Source organism: Passer montanus, unplaced genomic scaffold (assembly GCF_014805655.1).
Source record: "Passer montanus isolate IOZ18808 unplaced genomic scaffold, ASM1480565v1 scaffold61, whole genome shotgun sequence".
In the NCBI taxonomy this organism is placed as follows: Eukaryota; Metazoa; Chordata; class Aves; order Passeriformes; family Passeridae; genus Passer; species Passer montanus.
The window spans coordinates 1,286,462-1,308,558 of NW_024371149.1; the positions used below are offsets into that span (position 1 = coordinate 1,286,462).

A 22,097-nucleotide genomic window follows, 5' to 3' on the forward strand; every position below is an offset into this window, starting at 1 on the left:
TTGAAGACTTGTGGAGAGGTTTCTGTTATTTGGAGGAAACTAAGATGTGCATGCAGACCCCATGGCAGAGCAGAACATGTATTACAAAATGAGAAATGATGTGCCAAGGTACAACTTCAACTTGTTTTTGGTTTTTTGGGGGTTTTTTAGAATTTAGGTTCAAAATCATGTTTTTTCTACAATTAATCTTACTTTACAGATTCTGAATGGTGGAAAAATAGAGTTTTACAGTTGGAGAGGTTTGAAGCAGAGAAGGGAGGAGTTGATTCTGAAGGATAGAAATGAAGCTGGGAATGCAATACCTACTCCAGTGCTCTGTGAGACAGTGCAGCCTGCAGAAATGAGAGTGCAGTTGTAATTTTTTTCAAAATTAGTGCCTTAAAGTATGCGATGCAAGCCCAAGCGAATATAAAAGTGCTGTGAGTGTATCACAGTAGCTGTGTCTTCCTGGCATATTTTGATAAAAATAGCCTACCAAATACAAAGTAGAAATACAGGAAAGCCTGCAACCTCTCCCAGTGGCTTACTGCTGATGGACTTTGTAATTACATCTGTCTATCTCCATCTGTACCCTGCTTGGCTAGAGGCTGGATTTAAGGTTAATTGTGTGATGGAGGATCCTGGCTTACAGCTATATCTTAATTAGAATTCACAATCGTCATTACATAAAAATATCTGAAAACTCTTCTAGAAAAAAATGCTGATTATAGGTTAAATGAAAAGATTTGGATAATTCTTTTTTCATAATTTGTGAATAACTTAAGTATATAAAAATATATTTCCTTGCCATCTGGCTTATTTCTCTTTTCATCTTACTCTTGGCTTCTGTCATCTTGCTTATTGCTCTTTGGCTTTTTAATTAAAGGAAAAAGCAGTAGAAATTACTTTTGTGATCACAGTAACATTTCAAAGGTTATTGAATGCTATGAAAAATAGTGCTGTTCTATGTTTTGAGATTTACTGCTGTTGAACATAGCTCTGACATGAACATACTAAATCCCTTTGACTTGGGTGTATAATATTCTAATTAGTGTAATTAATCAAATTTTATTCTCTAAAATCAAATGTTTTTTAGAAATATATAGTTCATTTCTTGAACTACCATGCAGAGATTGAACTATGCTTGGTAAGGTTGTTACATTTAACTCTTATGAATAGATCTGTTCCTAAAAGTTGTGGTTTGGAAGTATTTAATTAAATGTGCTGGAATTAAAAATTACAACATTCTGAGCGCTCTCAGGATGCAATTCGATGAAAAACAGAAATCCTGTCTGTTTCATGGGTTGTGTAAGAAAAGAAAAAGGAGGAAAATACAGTCTTATGTTTCATTTTGATTAATTTCATGTCAAGTGCTACAGTGTAACTTTGGTGTTGGCTATTTTTGTTTGTTTTGTTTGCTTCTTTTTTTTCAACTTGTAAAAGCAGTGGTTTGGTCCCTAGAGATTTTTTTCAGCTGAAGTGAGTTTCAATAAGCTGACCTCTTTAAAAAAAAAAAAAAAAAAAAAAAAAGAGGGGAAGAAAATGGAGCCGGTCCTAAAGACCTTCCTTAAACAGTATCACTTGAAAAATTCAGTTCAGTTTAGCAAGGTGCATAAGCATGTGCTCCTCTTTAGCAAGAGAACGCTTTGTCTCTTGGGTTGTATTCAGATATTGCTGCTTGCATGAGTTAAGATGATTAAGTATGACCCTAATGTTGTTAAACCAGTGCCTGAGTTCCTGATGCGATAATTTGCAAACAAAATTTGCTTTCTCATAGTGTCAGTTGCATTCCAGTTTGGCAGCATTTGGAAGGTAAATGCCCTAGCTTGGTGATTCCTTGCTGCTGTTGGATATCCTACAGGGGCATCATCTTAAATGGGAAAGGAGATGCTGGACTGAAGCGAAAGCATGAATATATTTTTTTTCAAACCTCAGGATTTCAGTATTTTTATTTAAAACTTTTGTTAAGCACCTTTGAGATCCTTTAAAAATTGGGAAAATGAAGTTGCTTTTTACCCCAGACATAACGTATTTTGAAAACACAAAAATATGCAGATTTGTATACTGATTGTTGTCACGGTGAATCTCCAATACAGGATTGCATGAAAGTCTGCCACAAGGCTGTGTAACTGTTCAGACTACCTGACTTAAACTCATCTCTGATTAGCAAGTGATGATTTTAGCTGTACTGCTAGAGCCATACTAAGAGTGAAGAAGGGAAAAGTCTGTTCTGATATTTTTATTACTGTATCATCTGGGAGCTTTTCATCTTTGTGATTAAATGACCATGGCATGGTATAGAGGTGTTGTGATCTTTGCCCAATACTTTTTGCTTCAGGTCTGTCTTTATTAGTTTGGCATGCACATTTGGAACTGGTGGTTAGATGAGGAGAGTTGTGTCTTGGGGAGCAGCAGAACTGAGAGGAGAAATAGTCCTGTGACAGCACCTTGGGATTGAGGTGGTGAGAAGGGCAGTGCTGTGTGGTGGGATAGATGGTGTTAATGCTGGTGGTGTCTTCAGCAGAGGACAAAGCACACTGGGTTTCTTTGTAAGGAGCTATCTCTTGAGTTTATGTTTGTACCATGTGTACAGAACTGACAAGCCTTAGTTTGTGCTGGCGTGTGTTACCTTATTGCTGTGGTCTGAGTGTCTGGCAGTAGGGTGTGATTGTTGTCCTTGCTAATTACTCTGCAGCTGTTCCCTCCTTCCCTCCTCAGTGTCTTGGTTAACTCGGCTCTTTAAGTGGAGGTAACACAGTATCTTTGCAAACTAAAATTGTTACACGTATGTTTAAGTTACTTAGCTCATCTCAGGATTTGCACTTGAATTTTGCAGTAAACTTTATGCAGAAAAAAAAAATAAATAAAGCAGTGTTGCAGTCGCTTGCCTCGATCTGGGGTCAGCCCGAAGGCTGGTTGCGCAAAGCCAGTAATACTGCTCTGTAAAGGGCTTGTACTGCAGCGCTAAAATTCATCCGTGAGTGACCTCTTGGAACTCTGTAACTCTACACCCACACATCCTAATTGTCTGCTTAGGTCACAGCCAGCCTTTGATGTGCCACAGACCACGGTAGGGTACTGGGCCAACTGGTTCAGCTGCCGCCTGCTGCTGCCCCGAACAACAGCCCTTTGTTGTGCCCGGGCTGTGGCGCTGCCCGGGTTTTTTTGGTTGTTTCTTTGGAAGGTTTTTGGGGTTTTTTTTGTTTTGGTTTGTTTTTTCACTACGTTTTTTGGTTGTTTCTTTGCAAGGTTTTTGGTGGTTTTTTTTTTGTTGTTTTTTTTTGTTTTTTTTTTTTTTTTTTTTTTTTTTTTTGTTTTTTGTTTTTTTTTTTGTTTTGGTTTGTTTTTTCACTACTGCTTTTCTTCAGCCACTCTTGGACGAAGGCTTCTACACATTTATAGTTAAAACTCATGCTGGAATGTCGTCTCCAGACCTGTGTTGATAAATGTTCTATTATCAAGAAAAAAATTTTAAACAGAAAAATGTTGATATATGCACACTGTCTCATGATTCCAAGTATTTGGAAAACCAGAAATCTAGGTGGTTACAGAGATGTTGCTTTAAAAAAATATTGCCATGCCAGGATGCGCATGAAGTATTTCAAACCTGTGTCTAAACTGATTGGCATGCAAGACATGAATTTGTGTTTCATTTATTCAGATACTGCTCTTAGGATTGTTAGTGCTGATTTTATAATTTCTTGCCACTTTAATATAAATTCATTCTGCAGGTTGACTAGCAGTGTTCCAGTAATTCTTGGTTGTTGAACATACAGAACAATAATTTCTTTAGAAACCCCCCCCCCCCAGCATTAACTTATATTCTTAAATCACAGGGACTGAGCTCAATTGTTTGATCGTAGTGATAGAATATATGTTGGTACATACACGGTGCTTTGCAGAAGTAATATGCTTGCTTGTAATAATGCTTCCTGTGTGCTTTTTTTCATGGTTTCTTATTCCAACTTTTTGTTTTCCAGCTTGCATTAACTTAAGCTTAAGGCTTATTTCATGTTATGAGCTTGCTTGCTGATCTCATCTATCCCAAAAGCAATGCTGAAGAGGACAACAAATACAATTATAGCTATAACATAGTAGAAATAAGGAAAATGAAGTGTTATGCGGGCAGCACCTGAAACTAGGTGATAATGACTATGGTTATTAAGCAAACTTGTCTGTCTTTAATCAGAGACCTGTTTGTGGAACACGGACTTGATGAGGAAGACAATAACAACGTGATAATGACAAAGCTTAGCAGGGTTGGGAGGATTTGGGAGCAGCATATATGAGATACTGTCTGTACAATCAACCTGTAATCTTTGGAGTTGAGAAGGAAGATGAGTTGGAAGAGAGCAGAAGCAGAAATGCATTACTGTCAAGCTTCAGTGAGAGGTATGGGAAAATGGAGTGGTTGCATCGGTGTTGAGTATCTTTATGGGCTCTTTGTTAGTATTCCTCTGGCTTTCTGTTTGGTTTTAGAAAGGAAATGGTTAATGGCTGTGAAAAATTTCGAGTAATGTTTCTTTTTCCCTTTTGTAGTTGCTTTATGTTACTCTTGTCGTTTTCTGAAGGATTCTATTTTTCATAGCATTGATCTGTGGTTAGATGAACAGTGAATACATTTATTTCAGCCATTCCTTTGACTAAGTTGGCTGTGAAATATAGCAAATTACAATTTACAAGCAGAAACTAATGGAAATAAGTTGCCAAAATTCCTTTAAAGAAGGAAAAACATTTTGACTGGGAAATCAAAGTTGAATAATCAATACAGCTTTTAATTTATAAGGTTCGTGCTAAGAATTGTGCAGCATGAAGAAGGGAAACATTCTGTGGCCAAAATCAGAGTTTTTAGTGGTTTGATTATGGTAGTGTCAAAACCTACTTCCCTCTTTCAGTTTTCAGCAGCATGGGAAGCTCTTCAGCTGAAGTCCCAACAACCTGGGCTTCCTGTGTTTGTGGGGAGACTGATTAAAAGCAAAATGTGGGGGAAGAGAATTATTTTTTCCCTTCCAAGACAAGTATTTGTGTCTTTGTTATGTCCATCCCAGCCCAGGATGTTCTATAGCTGTATATGTGCTGTGAAGTAATTTCTCCTTGAACCACATTACCTTCTTAGTTTTGTATAGAACCTGGAGCAGTTGGATAGCTTTTCAGGTCTTATGTGGGTTCCCCAGCAGTCAGCTTTTCTAGAGACAAATTAAGTGGTTTCTGGTAACAGGTTTCCAGTACCTAAAATGGTATGCCAAAAACATTTCAAGCATGTCATTGGTCTGCATGTGTCATATAGAATTTGATAGAAGGGAAGGGTCCTTCTAAGTGTGGCACTGAAGTCATGAGTGTGCAAGTGTGATGTATCAATTTATACCTTCCTCCATTTATAATCATGTATAGAGGATATAGTCTTACCAGCAGGTGAGGCTGGAAAATGAAGGCGTTGCAAACCTGGCTTTGACATGAGGGTTTTCTGCAAGTGACTTGTATGTGAACAGAGGTTTTGGGAGTCATTGTACTCAGACATGGTGTTTTCCTTTCTGTATCATCATTCCCACACACTCCATTTTTTTATTCCTTGACTTAAAATCTTGTGGAACTTTTCCTGGGAATCCCATGGGGTACTTTGTATTGGCAGTGTATGTAAGGAAGTCTTCAGCTTGCAGCTGCAGAATCAAGTGGACGTTGGTGTGTTTTGGGCATTCTACAGCCTATATTTTAGATGAAGCAAGTGCCATAGTTTTTGTTGTAGAAGTTTTTTGGCACAATGTTGGTTCTACACAGTTTGTGCCAAATGGGGCATGGCTGAAATAATCAATTCTGAAGCTTTCCAGGCTCTTCTAGACAACCTGTACTGAAGGCATAAGTGGGGCTGCAGTTCAGAGCTTTTTTTTTATGAAACTGTCATTCATAATTGAACTTAGTTTTCATGCTAAATGTATTTTTTAAAAAATGCGATCTGCAGTTGATGTTGAAACATTTTCCAGAGGATTTTGTACCTGTGTTTGTACACACACGTTCCTAGACACATCTGTAATGTACACCACTGTGAGATATTGTGACAAAGGACATGATGCTTTTAGTGGATGTATGAAGCTGACGTATTACCCGTTCTCAGTTTTTTAACTGGCACAATAATTACTGTAGTATTTCAGTAGTGAGAACAGATTTCAAAATGAGCAAATTGCAATAGAGTAACAAGGTTCAAAGTTTTGGAAACATGAGTGGCATTTCATCCTGCATATTAGCTTCTTATTCCACACCAAAAAAGAAGTCACTTAAGGATGAAAAGAAGCATTAGATGGTGCACAGCAGTTGTCATCTGCTAGTGCTGTGCCGAGGCTCAGCTTCTGAGGAGCCTGTGTCTCCTGCAAGTTACAAAGAAATCTGTTTTGATGAAGAATAAACAGAATGGGGATCTCTGTAACCTTGGTGCGAACACTAAGATTTGAGGTCAGCAGTTTTTGCAGTCTGCAGGGAAATGCAGGAACAGGGATAATGTGCCTTTGCTGTTTGCTTCACTGATACAGAACTTACTTGTGTGAGACATACAATTTCTGTGGGACGTAAATTTTCTTCTGCTGTGTTTTGCATTAGAGCATTTGTTGTTTGAGCAGAAACAAGAATATCGAGACAAATGAGCATTGGCTCCAGTTGTAGATCAGGTTTCTCCAGGTTCTCAATTTCTTCCCTTTGTCCAGCAATCTAAAAGCATTCTTAAACATCCTTCTCAGAATTTTTTTTGCAACATTCCTCTGTAGTATTTCTATTCAGACAATAAGCAGAATTTTATTGGCCTGCATTTTTAACAACCACAATACTGCCATACTGGAGCTTCTGTCTTGGTAACAAGAGTGGGTTTTATCATTCTAGTTTTCTTTGTGTGTAAAAGCCATGCTGACAGATATTCTGCTGTTCACAACTAAACACAGAAGCAACAGGACTTCTTAAAACAAAAGCTGTGGTTTGTTGTTTAGGGCTTCTGGGTCATGAATCTTACTCCTCTTAAAAGACACTGTTAGAGCTTTAATGTTGCTTGACTAGACCCCTAGAGAACTTATGCATGCTACATTGCAACTCTAGGCAATTCTATCCAGGATATTCTTTTGCTTTGAGTTTGCTGCAAATTTTTAGTAGAAAAAAGTTGATGTGCTAGCATTAATTTTTGCTTTTCAAATTGGTGTTTTGTTGTCTAGGTGTTAACATAATTTAGCTTAATACCAGACCACATAAAAAAAAAGTTTAAAGATTTATCATGCATTACATGACTGTGCTTTGGTTTCTGGATTTTTCTTATGCTATACCTGCTTTTTGTATGAAGTTGGGAGCTGTGTTTCAGGCTGAGCTGTCGCAATGAGATCACAGTGGCAGGCGAGCTTGTGTGCCAGAACACAGTTCAGAGTGCCGTCGAGAAAACGTCCCTACTTATCCCTCCTGCCCTTGTCCTTTGCATTATTTTGACTTGATGCCATCTGTGCTTAGACCTTCTATTCACAGGGACACAGGAGGTGTCAAGTGCCCTGGAAGTTTGGCATAGGAAGCAAAGCACTAAAGAATGTGTTAACGTTGGTATTACTGCTTGATAGGTGTACATTTCCTTTCACACCACAACAATTTGTCCAGACCTATTCCTGCTGTTAATTAGCATGTAGTATTGCGAATATCCTACTCCCTATTCTTTTTATCCTCTTTTCCTATGCCTGTGCCACTCACTAAAATGCAGTGATTTATGGATAGCTACTAGAGAACAGACTGAGCTACTGTGAGTGGTTCTGTTTCTCAGAAAGGTTTCTGCTTCCTATTAATTTTGGGGAAAATAAACAGTGATTTAACAGTTGTTAAGGTTGGTTTCTGTTCTTTTCATATTGAATATTTCTGGCTAAAGCTTCTGGCTGTTAAAACCCCATCTGTTATCTTTCTTCATTTTCATTGTTTGTGGGAAGAACAATACACATATAGTCTATGGACACAGTATGTTTTAACGAATTTTAATCTGAAATTTTAAAACCAGTAATAATGCTTTCAGTCATCACTAGATCTGTATTCATGCTGTTATAAATGTAGGCACTTAACATAAGATACTGTTGATCTTGACCTCAGGTGTAGAGGTTGGAATTTTTTTTGAAAATATCTTAGTTTTTGGAAGGCAAGCTTAAACATGATCTTGCTTCTGTGTATCAACAGTGACATTCTTAATAATTATTTAAATTTAGTTTTAAAGAAATTAATCAAGCCACCTTATTGTTCTGCACCAGGGCTTGCAACAGAAAATTGTTGTCATTTGTTCCAAGTGACATCTGTTTGTTTAACTCATAACACAGAAAAACCACCTTGGTAAATTGAATTAAATATGCAATCCACCTGTCTTTGTGCTACCTCTTGTTGCCAATTAAGACTTCAGTTTTTTTCTGCTTAATGAATATACATCCTTCAGACACAGCATTCTATAATAAAAAAAAACAAAACAAAACAAAAGTATGCAAGTGTTTTTCTTACCTCATTTCTTGAAAAGTAGAAGATATAGGCATGATTTCTGGTTTTGAAAATAGAATACTAAATTTCTGAGTAGGAAACAGGGATATTGATGAGGTGATGGGTGTTCTGTAAGATTATCACATGTAAGTTGCTCTCTTTGCTTTCAGTATACAGCTTTTCATTCTCTTCTCCAAAAATACAAATCATAAGAGCTCCCTCTCCCCACAATAATGGAACTTCTTACCTCTTTCATGCTAAGACAAAGAAGAAGTTACAAGTAGGAAAATTTTAGAGGTTGGCTTCAGTAAGAAGCTCAAGAGTGTATCAGAAAGCTGTGAAAGATGATGATGAAAAGCTAGGAGAGATCTGTTTAGTACAGGGGTCAGCAGGTTCCTTAGGGTTCTGATTTCTACTAGCAGGGGGAACATCTTGTGTGGGTGTTTCTTTCCATTGCCCTAATGGACCAAGAGTAACTTTGCTGGTGTCATATGGATTTCCTTATCCTGTTCCTTCTGGTTCTAGCAGTTGGGGTTTTTTTCCATCCGGTAGAAGGGGAACACTTTGGAAGATCCACTCTAGTTTTGAAAACACAACGCAAATTCCAGTGCCTCATTAGATGTGCCAGTAAAACATAATGGTTGTTTTGTGTATAGTATTTCAGTTTGAATATATATCTCCACAATTTCTTTGAATCATTTTGTGTCTTCTGTTCTCTTCAGCTGTCCATTATCACTGCTGTTTATTTGCTGGATATTGCTTTTATTTGTATCTATTCTTACTTTGTGTATGTGTTAAATGTGCAGTTGGGTTTCTGTGTGTGTCAAAGCATCCCAATTCCCAGTCTGCCAACACTTTGTTTCCCATGAGTTCTGCCCAGAGAGCACTACTTGCCATGCAGGCATGAATCAGTGAATGATCATTTAGTCTGTGCAAATACTTGTCCTTTTTCGCTTGAGCTGAGGAACCGGGGAGGTGACATTTTAAAAACACTTAAGTTGTGACTAGAATCATCCTGCCTTGAAAGCCAGAAGATGCTGGTCTACTGTGCTTAAATGTCAAGTGATTAATAACTGTGGTTAGTATTTGCACTTCTAGGGATGATTACAGGGGTTCAGCCTAAAAGTAGCAGGAAGGGAGGTAAGTTCTGTAACCAGGCAGGGCTTGTTCTGACTTGTGCAAAACAACATACTTCCCTGATACAGATTTTTAGTAATGGGGTGTTGCTCATCTCTTCCAAGGGCCGCGGTAGCTCAGATATTCAGGGTTTCGTTTTTCAAAGCTTTCCTGATGGCTTCTCTTTATATGTGATAATTGCTGTGTGATCACCAAAGAGTATTGTGCTTTTTGATGGACAAACTTGTTAATTTAGAATGAGCAGGTTCCAGATGTTCTTGTATACAAACAGAGCTCAGTTTTGAATTGCAAAGCTCCTTGTGTTCCTGGGAGGGTGTTTCTGTGTAGTGTGTCTTGGATAGTTGCAAATATTAATCAGCTCCTTGGTTTTATGTATGGCTTTCTTTTTTTCCCTGTTAGCCTACCTGAAGCTACCAATTGTGTTGTATTGCTTATTATATTATAGGACTCTGATGCTTGGACTTGTTAATAGTGCAGGGGACTGAGACAGGAGCCCTGTTTGGGTGGGTGAAGAGGGCTTGTGTGGGGTTTTCTTTGTTTTCTCAAATGTTCATGTGCATTTGTGTATTGAGATGCTTCCCTCTGATAATCTGTCTAGAGAGTGTAGAAATATACTTTATGAAGCTGAAAAATAAATATGACCAACCTCAAACTCTCACCTGTCAGGACATGTGACTGGATACATACAGAGAACACACAAAAAATAAGTGTTCATGGGATTAAATCTTTTTGGTTCATCCTATTGTCCACATTCTGAAGATAGTAGCATGTAGGATGTGCATTTGTGTATTGAGACGCTTCCCTCTGATAATCTGTCTAGAGAATGGAGAGAAGTATACTTTATGAAGCTGAAAGATAAATAAATATGACCAACCTCAAACTCACCTGTCAGGACACGTGACTGGATACATACAGAGAACACACCAAAAAATAAGTGTTCATGGGATTAAATATTTTTGGTTCATCCTATTGTCCACATTCTGAAGATAGTAGCATGTAGGTAATCTGACTGTGCTTTTGATCAAAAAAGTCTGGGCCTCTGAGAAATTGTGTATGTTTCCTCTGGCTGGAAACAAGTTGTTGGGTGTTTGGCTTTTTTTGTTTGTTTGGTTGGTTTTTCTTACTTTCAGGATCTTTCCAGTGGCTTGGATTTCTTCTCTGTCACTTATTTCAATTATCTTCTGTGCATTTATTGTATTTTGAAGTACTGATTTATTAAGTATTTTTATGCAGGAAGGATCTCTGCATTTTAAATAAAATAGAATCAAAACAAGCATCTTTAATTAAAAAGCAAATTTAGCCCTTAAGTGAGAAGTTTCAGGATTTATTTTCTCATTGGGATAAAGGGTAGCATGGGAAGGGAAAGCAACGATTTAAAGAGCTACAAGCTATCAATCCTCTTTCAGTTGAAGAATTTAAATTTTCTTTGAAGATTTCCTGTGATGCTATTTGTGAAAGAAAAGAGCTAGTTATATGCTTTTGTACAAATTAAAACTCTTTTGGGGTTTGTTACATTGTGGATTTTGAAATGTGAACTGCTTTCTAATGGATCCAAAGTAATATTCACAGTTGTTTTTGATATATTTTCTAATGTTCTCAAAATGTCGATTTTTGGAAGATGCTATCCAAGCAGAGGGAAGATGTAGTGCTGAAGTTTCCCATGAGGAATTTGTGGTTTATAGCACTCTTAGGCAAGATGAAACTGTTGAGCTGAGTACCAGTCATCTGTTTGCTTTTACTTATTTCTGTTTATACAGTTAGACTTCTTTTTTTCCCTCCTTTGTATTCTTAACATTAAAATCATGCTGCAACATGAGAATAGGTGGATTTGGGAAAATTGTGATTGAATGTAACCCACTTTACACTTGTTTGTAATTTAAATATCTTGAATATTCTTGACTTATCTAATGGCAATGTAGAATATGACTATCTCTGTAACAGCAGCAGTACTATGAGAGAATAAAGGAAAAAGTGGGGAAGATGTCTTGTAGAAGAGTTGCAGTATAAAAGATGGCTGTAGTTCACAATAAAAGATTTTAATCCTGTGATAAATGGTGATCCTTCTCAACCTGTGTCATCTTTGTAATTTCCTAAGCAGTTTTTTATGTTACGTGTTAGTTGAATTAGGTCTTTGTTGTCATGTCTTTCAAATATTTGGTGTTTGTGGGTGCAGTAGCACTGTAATTCATCACACTTCAGGCTTTAGGAAGGTTTTGTTAGGGGGAAGCCTTTTCTTAGTTTACAGGACTTGATTTTGACTATAGTTTAGTTAGTGTTTAACTGTATGTCAGTTTCATGCTGGAAACTGCATGTGAGGAAAACATTGGATGCAATGAATGTTTACCTTCTTTTCCCTTAATCCTACTACCATTCTCCTCATGATTTTTCTGTCCTCTGAACACTGTTAGCATCACTTTTCTCATAGATGTTGATGAAATGGGAAGCACAATGGAACACTTGATCCTGATGGCAGCTGGTTTTATTGACACAATCTCCTTTAGGAAAGCCCCCAATATCTGTAGAACCTATTCAAGGAGGAAAATCTAACGAAAGCCAGTATTCTCAAGAGAAGAGGTGTCAAAGCAAGCTGTGAAGCCTGCACAGCAAAGCCTCCTCAAGGCTACCTTTGGAGGCACAATATTCACTGCCTCTCCTGTTGCTGATGTGGAATCAATGAAATGTGGGTGTTTATTTGGTTAAATGAAGAGGTTGCCAAGTTCTGCAGTCTGCTCAGTCTGCTGTGCCCAACCACCTGGCATGTTTATTGAGGGCATGTTTGTGCTGCCATCAGTAGGTGAACCTGAATGTTAAAACTGTCCCCACTCCATCTTCATGCCTGACAAGTGGTGCTGATGGGGAGGCAGCATCTGCTCCAAAATGAAGATGAGAGATGGTTAAGGAGAAACCAGACCTTTCTCACAGGCAGGTGACTTCCCAGTCATGACAAGCCTTGACTTCTTTTTTTTTTTTAGTTGCTTGTCTTGGCTGAGAGGCCAGTCTTTCTCCCCTCAACAGCTCTGACTTCTGCTGTCTGATATGCCATGCGGTTCTTCTTCTGTGTTGTAGTCTTGTTTTCTTTCTTCTTCTCTCCTGTCACTGTCTTAGTGGACTAGGGCATTATATTTGCATTTGGAGTAGTATGCTGGACATCAAGTGCATTTGCTGAATTTTTAGCCTGTGTCTCCTCCACAGACTCCAAGGAAGTCTGCTGCACTCCGTAGAGCTTAGTGTGTGTTGTCATGTAATGCTACTGCTTCCTGTCAGAGTGTGATTTCAGGCTTTTATCAGTACACTGTTAGTGCATTAAGCTTTAGAACTTTTTCCAGAATTGATAGAGCCAATAGCATTTGGCTGCCTGTATTGCAGGTGTTGCCACCCCTTTCCCCCCTGTGCCCTTACAGTTGCTCTTACAGTGAAAATTTGGGTTCTAAAAATCCTCCCCCTAGTAAGATCTGCCTGCCTCTTACTAGGACCTCAAGTTCCCACCTATTGCTTGTACATACACAGCAACTGATTGCTTGGTAATCCAGACCTTGCTACACTTCCAGCAGTTACATTTCTCCCAAAATAACTACAAAAAAGCTAAAAGGCCAATTTAGCATGTTGATACCCTTGCTATGTAGGAAAAGTCCTCTCTAGACACTCAAATGGATTTAGTCTCCAAGCAGGGTCTTGTCGTTGAGAAGCCACTAGGAATATCTATGTCTGGGCAAGGAAGCTCCTTTGATGTTGCCCAGCACCGTGTGGCTGCCTCCCCACTCTATCAAGTCACAGCAGAGGCTGAGGACGTTGTCTCCTCCTTGTCCTGCCATGACTGAGAGAGAAGGAAAAGTAGCAGCACTTGTGTCCTCTAGAGAAGAGGCAAAATGCAGGAGTTTGAGCTATAATTGCTTCCAGATGAGTTCCTTTTTTTCCCAGCAGTCCTGGCTCTTAGCTGCTAGGTAGAGTGAGCATTTGTATGCATGAGCACTCTGGTACTTGGGGAAAGAAGATGGGTTTTTGTTCTATTTAGTTACATGTGTTACTTTTGCCTTTAGGAAGCTTAAGCACTGTTTTTCTGTGTATTCCCTGTGTGTCTCAGGGAGAGATCTGCTCACACACAACGTGGCAGTGCCAGTGGATGAGGTTGTTGGGCTGTGACTTCTCCATCACAGCCGAAGGTTACCTCTGGTAGGGGATGGGAGGTTCTTGTGGGTGGTGCAGCTGTAACCAGAGGAGGCATGAAGTTCATGCCTGGGGATTTCTGCAACAAACTATTTTTGTAAATAGTTCATAGGTAATAGACTCCTGTAATAATTACTCAGTCCAGCAGAGCAATTAAGGACATACTTCATTGTGTTGTTTGAATGAGAGCGTAGGCGTGGTTACTTTTTTATATCTGTGTGTTTGTCGTTGGAAAAAATACAGTCTGTGGATCAAATATATTATTCTTGATATTGTTACTTTCTCTGTCCCTTCTTATGAGGTCATAGCAGTGCTTGGAACTTGCAAGAGTTGTCTGGTTAAGATATTAGCTTTGTGAAAACTGATAGATTTCTGGAAAGATCCTGTGTAGATGCACACAGAATGATTGCTCCAATCTGTCTGGGTTTAGAGAAGGGTCTTGGTCACTTGGCCATGGATTTGACGTTTCCTTTGTCTGTGGTACTTTGTGTGTGCAAGTAGCATTCACACAGTTCTGATGACCTTCCTGTAATTCCAGATGTCCTGAAAAGGACTTGGACCTGAAGTACGTAGGTGGCAAGGATTGACGTCTCTTTTACTGAGCAGAGTCATGTACTCTGTGCATACAGAATAAATATATAGGTATTTAATATGGAATTAGTGCTGGCAGTAGGATTTCCTGATCTACAGCACTAGGAGGGGAAAAAGCTGGCATTTTTGTTCTTCCTTACTTTGGCGATCTTAAATGAAGTTGAGTGTCAAGGAATAAAATTAACGTGCCAAGGCAACAAGAAGATTTAAATTAAATTGTTTAGCTTAGATATATCTTTTCTCTTAGCATTTTAAATAACAACTGCTGTAAACAGAGACAGAAGAAGCTTGGATGTAAGTGCTCTTCTGTATGAAAGTGTGTGTAGCTTTTTCCGTTGTAACAACACAACAAAATTGAGTTTAAAATCCTTCTGTAACATAGCTTAATGAAACCATCTTGGGACATTTTTTCCCCTTGTATTTTTCTGAGTAACGGTTGAATATTGCAGCATGCTATGAAGAGCTATATAGGGAGAGTTTGTTTTTTCAGGGCTTAGTTGGCGGGGGGTATGTATCTGCTTTCAAGGTTGCAAGGAAGTTTCTTGAGCATTATGCCAGATTTCACACCAAGTAACATGAACCACTCTTTTGAGAGATGCCTGAGTTGGAAAAGTCAAATCTTCCAAAGATTTAATTTCAAAGGAGGCACATTTAGTAGTGACTCCCACATCCTCCAGATTTGGCTGGTTGTGTTGATACATCTCTTGCAGTCCTGAGAGCAGGAGATGCGAACTGGTTTGTAACTAGTAGCAAAATGAGGATTCCCGACTAGAAATGCTCCTATGAGGTGGTGTTGTGTAAGTAACTTCTCCAGTCAGTTGCTGGTTTGGTGCTTCAATAGTAATGGGCTGCTTTCTGAGAAGAGCATTCCAACTACTTTGTTCTGGTTCTCGTTAGAAAAATAAGTTTGGCCTATGTCAATGTGTTGGGGTTATAGAAGTCAGCATATTCAGAGAAGATAGATAGCTTTGGAAGATTAGATTGTACTCAAGTGAGTTTAGAAAAAGTAGATAGTGTCAGGAGAGGGTAAAAAAGTATTTTTAAATTGTGTTTTATCTTTTTTTCTTTAGTTTTTTTGTCTTTGGCTTATCATACATAATCCAGCAAACAACTGAAATCTTCCTGATGGCTAGAAGGAAGAAAAAATGTATACCTTTGCCTTTTTACCAGTGAAGTGGAACGGATTCCTTGGAATACGTTAATGGGAATTGTTAAAAGCATCTGTGTTAAAAATAAAAATTAAAATAATTATAAAAGAATTTGTAATTATTTGATAAGATAGTCAGCTGTAATGCCACATCATGTTTTAAAACAGAAGACAGCGCTGCTGCATTGATAATAATCAGGTCCTTTGCAATCCACATGAGCTGAAATACAGGATAATTTACTTTGCCTACCTGCACTGCATTTTTACTAAAACTTGATTTTAAATGCAAATTTTTTCCCATGTCTACTAAATACTTAGGTTGAAGAATTCATAATCAATTACTCTTTTCTCTGCCTTTTGTGCATAAGCCTATAAAAGTAAATATTTCTCTTGTTCAGATGTTGCTAAGAAAATAGGAGTTTTATGGGTATTTGTCTAGTGTTGTTTTTAATAGTTGAAGATCTGATGCTGTACTGACTGCCAATTGGGAACTGAATTCAGGGCACCTTTACAGATGTCTCTGGCTTCTGGCAGGTTACTTAAGTTTTTGAATCCAGGCCTTAACATAAATTGTCATATTAAGTCACGATTATCACTTAAATCTGACTTTAGGTTCATTTTTACTAAATGTTTCAGAGAAAGGTGCCTCAGTCCTTTTTCATGTGTGAAGTGTTCTGACCTTAACAGGAGTGTATTTATAATCATTTGGAATTCAAGTTTGACTTAAACAGTAACGTGTTTTTCCAAACAGCTCTTTTAATATTAATATCAATATCTAAATATCTCATTAATACCTTGTTATAAAAAGTTTTTTTCTATTGAAAAGGAAAATAAGCTTTTTGACCCTCACCATTTCTGTAAAACTGGTCCAGACAAAGCTATTTAGGAAATAAAAAAATTTGGGTTTTTAGCTGCTTAATTATTTAAAAATCCATTTCATGTTCATTTAGTTTTCATGGTGTCCTAAAAATAGATATATAGAATAAATAACAAAGCTGTGCCTGAAAGCAGATGGGGAAGAAATAGCAAACTTTTGGTGGATGGCATCTACTTCTGTTTGACCTTTACTGCTAAGTTTGTACATGCGTTCTTGGAGTTGTTCATATCCTTCAGGGTAAATGACTGTGAAACATCAGAAATAAGTGTGACACAGATGGAAGCAAATACTCAATTGAAGGTTTTGCATGAGACGAGAATTTAGTGTCTGAATTTCACACAGCTTGCAAGCAGTAACCGTGCCGTGTGGTTTGTGACAAACCTGGCTACACGGGCTGCCATGGAGAGAATAGCTTCAGACACAGAGCATGGCAGATCCATGTGGTCTTGAGCTCCTTGGGCAGTTTTGTTTTTGTAAAGGCAAAGGGAACATTGAATTCTGGGTCGTTTCCAGTTGTAATCAAACAACTGCTCCCCCCAGCACGTAGGAGTCCTGCCAGTGTCAGTTTGGTTTGGTGCATGGAGATGTGGATAAAGCAATGTTTGTTGTGCTGCCCTCTCATCCAGTGCATTGGATTTCCGTCAGAAAAATCATTTGATGATGAGTTGAATCAGCTGGCAGCCACTGCACTGTAAAGGGAGGGTGGGAGGAGGAGCAGAATTCAATTAACAGTGGAAATTTGCAGCTGAGGAGCATGGAAGGTTGTTTAACTTTATCCTTAAACACAGAGAAGTAGCAAAAGAAATTTGTACAGGCAAAGGCTCCTTCCAGTCTCAGTCGTACAATAAGTTAAGTGTTTCTAGGCAGAAATCGTGCCTATTTAGGAGTCAGCCTAAATACTGCACATCTAAATGCTATCCCTAAAGATGGATGACCTACCAAGAGCTGTACAGCCTAGATCTGAGCACTCCCCATCATGCGGGGTGAAACAGCTCATGCTCCTTGAATAAATCCCCTTGTTCTTCACGCACTGAAGCAGGTTTAGTATATTTGTCTCTTTGCCCTGTGCTGAGGGTGTTTATCAGAGAGAGAGGAACTATTGTGACACAGTTTACTTCATATAATGAAGCTTGGAAGATGAAATAGCTTTCTTTTAGTCGAATTGTAGATAAGGGCTGGGAGGGGGGATAATTAGAGGATTGAAAGCATATGTGCAATGAATTTGGGAAAGGTAAATCCATGTCCCTTCTTTGGCCACTCCAGTCCCCTTGGATACACTATGCTTTAGAGCTATGAACAAAGATTGTGTATTTGTATGGAGGAGGATGAGAAGTTTCCATGTAGTACTGGCAGTTGACAGCTTCAGTTCTCTTCAACTGAACACTGTTTTTTTCCTCACAAGTCATTCAGAAATATCCCAGAAGGTATCATACTTGATCCTATGTAGTACTGGCAGTTGACAGCTTAGTTCTCTTAAACTGAACACTGTATTTTTCCTCACAAGTCATTCAGAAATATCCCAGAAGGTATCATACTTGATCCTTTTTACTACTTTGTTACATAAGTTTCCAAGTGCAAGCTTGTTTTGGAGACATTATTTGGAGATTAGCTGACTTGGCTTTTTTTATTTTCTCCTTTAAGATCAGGTCATGTCCAGTGTTACATGGTGTTTCACAATTCAGACGTGAAAAAGACAGAAGAGAGAAATACTATGTTTCCATTTTGTATGACTAGTTTAATTCTACCAGTCTTCATTTGATACTGCTGATGAGGATATATTGCTGGTTTAGACAGTTGCTATCTTCTCAGGATGTGTAACTCTTCTCTGGTTCTGTTTTTTTTTTCCTATTTCCTCCATCATTGTCTTTCTTAGCAAGGAAAATACGTATCACTCTTTCTGTGTGGCTGTTGTGTGAAAGATGAAGGCAAATTGGAGCACAGTTCTTTGTTGTCCCTGGAGGTGGCTTCCATACTTAAGCAACAAGTTCCTTTCCTGAATTTGCAAGTTCTTAAGTGGCCTTCCTGTAATCTGATTAATAAAGACAGTAATAACTTAAAGAAATTTGACTTGCTCTAGTTGTTGAAAATAGAAGGAAATGAGATTCTTAAGATTCTCAAGTATATACTGTAGCAGTTTCTAAATCCCTGTGCTCTGCCAAAGCTGTTTAATACAGCCAGGAACTGATCCAAAGCTTATGTCTGGATAAGTAAAAGAGAAAGCAAGTCTGCCATGTCAAGACAGGATGGTTATGTATTTTCCCTCAGCAGATGAATGTGTATCTTTAGTAGATATGTTTAGTTTTTGGTGAGCTTGTGCTTTTTGGTGTTTTCTTGTTGATGTAGTTATTGAGTTTGGGGTTTTTTCTTATTTCTATTTTCAAGTCGGTATAGGTTCTACTGTGTTTCTCAGAATCCTGTCATTGCAAGGTGTAGTTTTGAACTTTAGGAACCTGTCAGCAATTATTATAAATCAGTGAATTGAAATTGAATGTAGCAAGTTTTACCACTGGGGGATTTCAGTATGCAAAGTGAATACTGAAGTGAACTATTTGGAAAAGTGTGGTGAAAGGCATGTGGACTAGGTGTGAAGCACTTTGAACGTTTATCTAAGAAAGTATTTATGCTTTCTTATTGGGTTTAGTGTTCAGATCTTACTTTCTTTTGGTGCAATTTGACAAGATGGACAGTCAGAAAACATTAAGAATAGGAAATAAAGTGGAAAATTCTTTTGGGGGAAGGTGAGTTTTCAGCAAATTAATTAGAGTACTGTGGTTGTGCAGCTTTCAAATAAACAGGGTGTTCTAGTGCATTTGGTTGTAGAAACTGACCTCTGCCTTTCTTTTATTTTTTTTTTTAACCTGTATCTAAATTGCTGTTGTGTTGATTTTGTGTGTTTTCATTTATGCGAGGAGGCATCATAATGAGTGGGGAAATGTTTCTTGCAGCATTTGCAGGTACTAATGTTATATTGCTAGTTATCAAGCAAAATATGCCAAGCACACTGCCACTTTAGCCTGGTTTTAATACAAGGATGTGTGTCACTACAGTACCTTAAGATGAATTTTAATATTGTGACAGCTGTGTAGAGACCTCTGGTTGTTGTTTGTGATGCTTACTAATACCACCTCTAATGACAAAGGTGGCACTTGCTACAAATAATGAACTTGTACCTGTGCAATTTAAAAACAAAACAAAACCAGTCAATGTGACTAGATTATTGTTGTTGTTATTGCAACTGAGGAATTATGAATGGGTCAGATGATTCCTCCCCTCTTCAGAATTTTAGGTTTTTTTGATGGCATGCCATGCATACCAGATCTAGTGTCCACAAATATGAGCTAATGTTTTAAGAACATTGCTTTGGAGAGTCATATTTCTCCATTGATGAAGTCAGCTTCACAAAACTTTTCTGTCCATTCCAGAGAGCAGAATTTAACTTAAGTCCTGCCTCTGGCTTGTAATACAGGACAGGAATACAAAGAGGATCAGTGTCTTCAAGATACTTAAAATGAAGATCAGTTAAGATGATGAGGTTTTGAGTTATATTTCTTCACTCTTAAAAGCAAAAGCAGCTAACAATTATGACAAGTTTCTTTAGGTGTGGAACTCCTATGTAATCTTTTAGAGGAACTGGGCAATTTTGCCTTCAATTGCTGAGCATAATTAAGTGTCACTTCCTGGCACAAGATTTTGTTGTGCCTGAGTCCCACACAGTTTTGATACAATCTCAATACGTGTGGTCTGTCATAAAGATGTCCTACACTGTTTAATATATTGATTTGTTTTTTTCAACTTGTGATGCTAATCAGTCTAGGTCCAGACTGCAAGAAATACTGCAAGTCATATGAATTTAGAACATGCAAGGAGTTTAAGTATAACTAATGTGGAAATTATTTAGCTTTTAATAAGCTTTCATTAAATAGGAATACAGCTTAAATTATTATTTGAAAATGTCTGAAATAGAAGCAAATATGCAGCAGATTTTTTCTAAAGCCAGACAGTTTGTTAGTGATGTACTCGTTGTATTTTGTTTAAAAATTTGGACAAAACAAAAGAAATTATATTCCCTACAATGAAGAGAATTATTTGTAACCGATCTATTTAAAATAATTTGTCATAGAGATTTGTGAGATTAAACAGTCTACATCAAGATGCAATTCTTCTTGCTTCAATTTTTTTTTAAATTGAGTTTTCTGTTGTTACTTGTGTTAATAGAATTATTTTATCACATCTTGTCTTTGATTCATCTAACACCATAGTAGTTACAGATGTCATGCTTTTCTCTAGTACGAAGCAGAGGAGATGAACAAAACCTTATTTCATAATTATTTTCTAGCCTAGCCTTCCTTCAGTCTATTCCATGCATTTATTTCTGCTGCTTCTCAGCTTTTATTTCTTAATTTCAAAGAAACTTGAAGAAAGAAATATTGGAATATAAGAAGGGGAGACTCTAGGAAAGCAAGCTGCTGGAAGTATTGAAACGACCTTAGGGCTTGGATGTTGTGAGCATAGCTCTTGCATCCTGGCGAGTGCTGAAAATAGCCTGGATTTAATGGCTTTTGTACATAATCATTGCCTGTCTTTACTATGGTGTGTTTATCCTGTCTGTGAGAGATGGTGGAGCTGTTTAGTTAATGTTTTGAACTAGGACCTGTCCTTCTAGTTCTTCTGGTAAATAAAATCTAGCATACTTGTAAAATAGCTAAAATGAAAAGCTTCACTGTCTATTGGTCTATTAATACGTGAGAATTTGTTTTATGGGTCCTTGCTTTTAAGACCAGATACTGAAAGTTGTAAATGGATGTAAGCAAATTTTATTAAAAAATTTACAAATGAAATATTTAATTTAGAGTGAGGTTTGAGAAGAAGAACATGAATTAGTTACACAATGAATTAGGAGTTGGTATATGTAAAGACATGAGAAACCAAAATAGATTGCCACTGTTGTCACAAGTATCACTCCTAATCTTCTATAATAGACTTGAAACTCTGTTTTCAGTCTGTCTGAAATAACTGATGTACTTAATATTTTGCTGAACTCCTTCTTACCATATTATCATAGAAAAAATGGTTTCCTACCACAAGAAGTGCACAGTGAAGTGTTCATTTAGCAGTTATACTTGGCGTGTTAGATTTTTATGTTTCAGTCATGTGTGTTCTCTCTAATTTAGTAATTTGAATAATTTTAGTCATTTTAGTTAATTTATTTGGCATCTGCAATATCAAGGAAATGAATCATAGCTTTGTTTGGAGAGAGGAAAAGGGGGAGAAGTAGTAATATTATTTTTATTTTCCTGATTCTAGGGTCTACTTACAGTGTGCTGTCCATAATGCCTTCTGACTCTGAAAGCAGCAGTTCTCTGAGCAGCATTGGTGAGTAAAGTATTAACCTAAGAACTTGATGGGTGTGTCTTTTGGGAACTGAGAGAACAACTTTTTAAGGTTGCCTCTGGGAAGGGAAGAGAGATCGTGGTCATAAAATCAAAGTTGAACTATAAGATGTAACCATCCATCTTCACCAGGAACAAGTGTACTTTTGTGCAGTGCAAGCTGAGCCTTTTCATTGCTGCCTGCAGTTGCTGCATGTAAAATGTTACATTTGGATATATCAAATGATGTAAGTATGCTTTGTGTTACCTTGGAAAATGATGTAGAAATGGCAACATTGTGTTTACACAAGTCTGGGCTTTTGAGAATATGTTTAAGCATGTCTATGTATGTATTTATGTAGATGTGAAA

General features: G+C 37.7%; 1 protein-coding gene across 3 annotated transcripts in view; it reads left to right on the forward strand.

Annotated features, from left to right (window-relative positions):
* DLG5 (discs large MAGUK scaffold protein 5) overlaps window positions 1-22,097 on the forward strand; it is a 97,664-nt gene that overhangs the window by 14,811 nt on the left and 60,756 nt on the right. For all 3 annotated transcript variants that reach the window (XM_039727367.1, XM_039727369.1, XM_039727368.1), the window contains exon 2: window positions 21,663-21,731. In XM_039727367.1, coding sequence (XP_039583301.1) covers window positions 21,663-21,731 — 69 coding nt within the window. The remainder of the gene's footprint in view (window positions 1-21,662; window positions 21,732-22,097) is intronic.